Source organism: Spermophilus citellus (assembly GCF_964194105.1).
Source record: "Spermophilus citellus genome assembly, chromosome: 1".
Classification (NCBI taxonomy): domain Eukaryota; kingdom Metazoa; phylum Chordata; class Mammalia; order Rodentia; family Sciuridae; genus Spermophilus; species Spermophilus citellus.
In genome coordinates this window covers 182,419,981-182,426,049 of record NC_138182.1, presented here as the reverse complement: position 1 = coordinate 182,426,049, position 6,069 = coordinate 182,419,981, and the positions used below count along the sequence as shown (strand labels likewise).

Sequence of the window (6,069 nt, the reverse complement as noted above, 5' to 3'; positions counted from 1 at the left end):
TCGGTATAAGTCTGAGCTTGTCTGTCAGGGTGCATTTGTGCCAGTATGTGTGTGTCTTGGTGGGCATTCGCTCAATTCCGAAAGTGGTGGAGTATTCGGATGCTGCTCTCTGCGCTGAGACCTCTACTACCCAAGGCAGACAAGTAGCAGCCACAGAAGAGCCCAAAGCTCCTGAGTTGACTGGTAAGCACAACCTCTCCAGCTTTATCCTTCTGGGGCCAGCTAGGGTAGCCTGGAGGGAGTGGTGGCCCGCCCGCCCGGGAGCAGCTGGGCCCCGCCCGCCCGGGCCAGCTCCAGGATCCGGCGGGCGAGGGGAGGGGAGGAAAGGCTAGCGGTGCCTCGCCCCTTTGGGACTGCAGGCGCGTGATTGGCCAAAAGTTGCCGCACGTCACGGGGAAGGCAGTTCCCCTAAAGTCCAGTGCACATAACGGGCAGAGCGCACTCCGAAGCGACTTCTCCAGAGCGCGGGCTGCAGTGACCGGCTGCGCGAGGTCAGAGCACCCCACAAGCTGAGTGGGCAGGACGCGCCCCCACCGCACCCACCCTACGGCTGCTGAATGAGGCTTCCAGGGGTCCACTCGCTGCCTGCAGCGCCCCGCCGGAGGTGCGCCCGTTGAGGCGCGGCCAGTGAGCAGGCAGCCTGTGCGCTCACCTGCCAGCCTGCGCGCCATGGGGCAACCCGGGAACGGCAGCGACTTCTTGCTCGCATCCAATGGAAGCCATGCGCCGGACCACAATGTCACGCAGGAAAGGGACGAAGCGTGGGTGGTGGGCATGGCCATCGTCATGTCGCTCATCGTCCTAGCCATCGTGTTTGGCAACGTGCTGGTCATCACAGCCATTGCCAAGTTCGAGCGACTGCAGACGGTCACCAACTACTTCATCACCTCACTGGCCTGCGCTGACCTCGTCATGGGCCTAGCGGTGGTACCGTTTGGGGCCAGCCACATCCTCATGAAAATGTGGACTTTTGGCAACTTCTGGTGTGAGTTTTGGACTTCTATTGATGTGTTGTGCGTCACCGCCAGCATTGAGACCCTGTGTGTGATAGCAGTGGATCGCTACTTTGCCATCACATCTCCCTTCAAGTACCAGAGCCTGCTGACCAAGAATAAGGCCCGGGTGGTCATTTTGATGGTATGGATTGTGTCGGGCCTTACCTCCTTCTTGCCCATCCAAATGCACTGGTACCGGGCCACCCATAAGGAAGCCATCAAATGCTATGCCAACGAGACCTGCTGTGACTTCTTCACGAACCAAGCCTATGCCATTGCTTCCTCCATAGTGTCTTTCTACTTGCCCCTGGTGGTCATGGTCTTTGTCTATTCCAGGGTCTTCCAGGTGGCCAAAAGGCAGCTCCAGAAAATTGACAAATCTGAGGGGCGATTTCACGCCCAAAATCTCAGCCAGATGGAGCAGGATGGGCGTGGTGGGCATGGTCTTCGCAGGTCCTCCAAGTTCTGCTTGAAGGAGCACAAAGCTCTTAAGACCTTGGGCATCATCATGGGCACTTTTACCCTCTGCTGGCTGCCCTTCTTCATTGTGAACATTGTGCATGTGATCAAGGACAACCTCATCCCTAAGGAAGTTTACATCCTCCTAAACTGGGTGGGCTATGTCAATTCAGCTTTCAATCCTCTTATCTACTGCCGGAGCCCAGATTTCAGGATTGCCTTCCAGGAGCTTCTGTGCCTACGCAGGTCTTCTCTAAAGGCCTATGGGAATGGCTACTCCAGCAATGGCAAATCGGAGTACACAGAGGAGCAGAGTGGGTATCACCTGGGGCAGGAGAAAGAAAGCAAACTGCTGTGTGAGGAGCCCCCAGGCACGGAAGACTTTGTAAACTGTCAAGGTACTGTGCCTAGCGATAGCATTGATTCACAAGGGAGGAATTGTAGTACAAATGACTCACTGCTGTAATGCAGTTTGTTTTTCTTTTTTACTTTTTAAGACCCCCCCCCCAACAGAACACTAAGCAGACTATTTAACTTGAGTGTAATAAATTTAGAAAAAAAAATTGTATAGAGATTTGCAGGAGGAGATATCCTTCTGCCTTTTTTTTTTATTTTTTTAAGCTGTAAAAAAGAGAAGATGTATTTGAGTGAATATTTGTTTCTTGTACAGTTCAGTTCCTTTTTGTGTGGAACTTATAAGTTTATGTCTGAAGGGCGTTAGTCCTAGGACCCGGGTCTGTATGTTTTGATGACTTTTCCATGTATCTACCTCATTGTTCAAGTATTAGGGTTATTATATTGCTGCTGGTAATTTGTATCTGAAGGAGATTTTCCTTCCTGCACCCTTGGACTTGAGAATCCTGAATATCTCGGACCTTTCAGCTGTGAACATGGACTCTCCCTCGCTCCTCTTATTTGCTCAAATGGAGTGTTGTAGGCAGGGATTTGAGGGACAGCTTTGTTTTCCTGAGCAAAGTCTAAAGTTTACAGTAAATAAATTGTTTGACCATGACTTCATTGCACCTGTTTCTCCAAAACCCCTTGACTGGAGTGTCCTTGCCTCTCCCACTGGAAACCACAGGTAACTATTTGTAATAACTGCCCAGTGGCTTAATGTGGAAGGATACAAGAATGACATGCACTGGCTGCTTAACCCTTTCATGTACCTATGAATCTGTGGCTACAAACATGTATTTCTCCTAAACTCTCCTTGTGATCCAGATCAGTCCTGCCTGTTCTCAGCATAGCTCAGCTCTTCCTACGGTTGTTATTCTGTGTTGTTACCTCAGAAACACTGACTCATAGAAACAGAGTTATGGGCATATGTTTTATCCCTCCCCATGCCCCCGCCACCCACCTTCAGTTCTGCTTGTTTAATAACTGCGTATATTTATATCTTTGCTATGTCTTATAGTGGAGCCCTTTGTACTACATCAGGGCTTGGCATTTTCAGGATAAGGAAGATGTTCTTGTGCAAATGCCACTCAGCCATAGCCTTGTAATTCCAAGGGACTATCAGAGGGCATTGGTTAGAGGGAGCAAAACTGGAAAGCACCTAACTGATGAATACCTCATAACCCGGAAACCAGATTCGAATCCTCCTTCTCCCATCCCTTTTCTCCTTTTTCCATTAATTTCCTACACTTCAGTATAAACAAGGTTTCTTGTCTTCAGTACTGTTAATATTTTGGACCACGTTAACTCTTGGTCGTGGGAGAGCAATCCCATGCATTGGTGGGTGTTTAGCAGTTCCCCGCCTCTATCCATTACATGCCAATAGCAGCCCCAAGGTTAGGACAACCAAAAATGTCTGCAGACATTACCAAATACCCCCAGGACAGAGAGCCACTGATATAAACTTTGATCATCACAACTCATCTTCCGATCCCACCTAATGGAAGCACTGTATTGGGCAGAGCCTCAGTTCCCCCAGTTGGTGACAGACCCCAGACCGGCACTCCTGCTCTCCACCAGGCTGCCTTCTCACTTGCTGTGCTGCTGCCCAGATAGCAGCCGTGAGGCACTTAGAAGGTTTAGGTCTGCACACGAGAGTCGTTCGGGAAGATTTATCAGTGGAGGCGAGGCCTGTGGGCCCTAACTGCCTGTTTGTAGAGAGATTATAATACTGTTAAGAGGCAAGGAAGGGAAATCACAAAAGTAAACACATTTCTTTTCGCAGTCCCTTTCTATTTTTGCCTGTGTGTCAGAGCCAGAGCTTGGCCCAGGTTTCATGGAGTGGATCGTCCTGCTTGGCAACGCCAAGCTGGGAAGGATCAGCCCACAGGGTTCATTGCCGTTTCACTTGTTCATGAAGCTGACTCCTCTTCTGTCTTCCCTTCTGTCCCAGCCAAGGTCCCCGACCAGAGAAGCACTGGCCTTCTCTGCTTCCTGTCAACTCACTGATGGGGCATCAGGGCAAACACTGATCCCTCAGAAGAACACTGGGCACATGTTTTTGGAATATTCCATGGCAGATTGGAGAGTGCAAGCCATTCAGTGCTTTTAAGTTTTGTCCAAGGTTTTCATATCTATTATTACACTCTCCTGCTCCGGGCCCCACACCCAGAGATGTGGGCAGCTTCTGAGGCTATCTTCACACTCTCGATAGCCTCACAAGAGCTTGGATTTGGAAGAGCCCGTAATCCAAAGAGAACGAAAGCCTGTGAGGTGGAATGACATGCCCAAGGTAAGCAGCCAGAGATGTCAGAGCAGGACTAAGGCCAGGGGACCTATTACCATCCAGGAACTGCTGTCTTCTCCCTACCGCCTGGTTATTAAATCCTGCCCTCACCATCAATTGTGGAAATTTTTCCCTGGGGCTGTAAAAATTTCACTTCAGCAGATGCTTTTATTTTTTCTGAGTCCTTAATACAAAATTCAGGGAAGAAACCAATAATCTGCAATAGGGACAAGAGAAAGAATTGTTTGTTTTACTCTGCAAGAATCCACTAGGCTATTCTCTGCAGTTAGAGAAACTGAGAGATTTCCTTAACTCTTTATGACCTACCAGTGATTTCAAACCACTCCAGGTAGAAATTATGCAGTCTTGATTAAAAAAAAAAAAGTTGGAAACTTGTCTGTCATTATTTGTCATTATTTCTAAGTCCCAAAGATGATAAACATTATTAATTAATCATGCCAATTTTATGTATGCTTACTAAAGGACACGTAAAGTAATTTCAGTCAAAAATTCAGATATGCACATCGATTCAGATTCCCAGCTTAAAAGAGAATTTAGCCACATATGGTTCCCTTTAGCAATACTTTGAATACAAGAACTTTCATCAGTTTGAAGAGTCTTTAAAAGCCAAAGCATCCTGGGCCTGTCTCAGTTCCTGGCTTTTTACCTTCTTTTGTGTAGCTCTGTTTCCTTCTGTCCTTCTATCTCTGTTTACTGACATGCTGGTTACATAACGTTTGTGCTGGATTCATCGTCATAAAGTTTTCTTTGCCTGGACAGCAAGTTCTCAGAGTCTGTCAAGTGAGAACTTTACCCTGAGATGCAAGCTGACAGGTGTGAACAGTGGCAGGACAGGGTGGGCCTGCCCGCTGAGATAACACTGGGGGAAGGGATCTAGGAAAAAGAGAGCCTGGGGATAGGAACTGTCCTCACTTGGTGCTTAGAACATTTCTGATGGTGAACTTGCGGCCAAATAGAGCCAAGCCCAGAATTAATTAGGGAGTATTTATGGATCATCTGCTGTTTGCAGCAAGAGAAAAGTTTAGGTATCTGTCTCTGTTTTCTGGGCCATAACATTAGTAATACTACACAGGTATCTGTTATGGAAACTAAATGTTGGAGTCTATGTTAAGCACCTGTTAGGCAGAATGAGAACTTTACAATCTTAGAAGTGGGATAATTATCCTCACCTAACAAATGAGAAAACTGAGATTTAGAGGGGTTCAGTAACTTTCCAAAGCCACACAACCAGCTAGTTGCAGAGTCAGCACTAGAACCTGGGTCTGTGTGATTCCAGCGTCCATGGAGCCTAGCACCCATGCAAACCAGGAAGCAGCGTGAGGCAGCTTCCAGCGTATGCCAAAACAAGTGTGCAAACTGGAAATGCAATACCTTGTTGAGAGAAGAGGGAGATTGCTGTGGGCTGGGGCCCGGAGGAATGTTCCCTTTGAAGCATGTGACTGCAGGGTAGCTGGGGACTGGTACAGGAAGCCAATCACTGAAGAGCCTAGCTTGCTTCTTTGAGTCTTTATCTTTCTATCAGAGAATCAGGCTACATTGAAAAAAAAGGATATGAAACTAAAATGAATTCATCAGGGTAAACCAGAAACAGCAGAAACACAGGCCACCCCACGTCCTAGCAGACTTACTCTGGGTTTCAAAGCCGGGAAGCTTTCCTTCTCAAACTGAACTGGTGACTGGACCTTAAGGAAATTTTGTCTGGGTGGTCCTACAGGTGCCACAACAGTGGGTTTTGAGCTAGCATTCGAGGGTAAGGGCAATTGTTTCCTGACCAGAGAGCTGGGAGGATTAATGTACTTTGAATAATCCTTTTCATTGATAGCATAGCCTCTACTAAATTCAGCCCCGTGTTAATCCCCACTTTATTGACAGTACAAATATAATTTGAAGGAGGGATTTTTTGAAATGCCTAAG

General features: G+C 47.7%; 1 protein-coding gene across 1 annotated transcript; it reads left to right on the top strand.

Moving 5' to 3' along the window:
- The first annotated feature begins 406 nt into the window (after positions 1-406).
- Positions 407-2,466, top strand: ADRB2 (adrenoceptor beta 2). Its single transcript, XM_081287308.1, has one exon. The coding sequence runs from the start codon at positions 670-672 to the stop codon at positions 1,918-1,920; it is 1,251 nt and encodes a 416-aa protein (XP_081143434.1). The 5' UTR covers positions 407-669; the 3' UTR covers positions 1,921-2,466.
- The last annotated feature ends 3,603 nt before the right edge of the window (positions 2,467-6,069 follow it).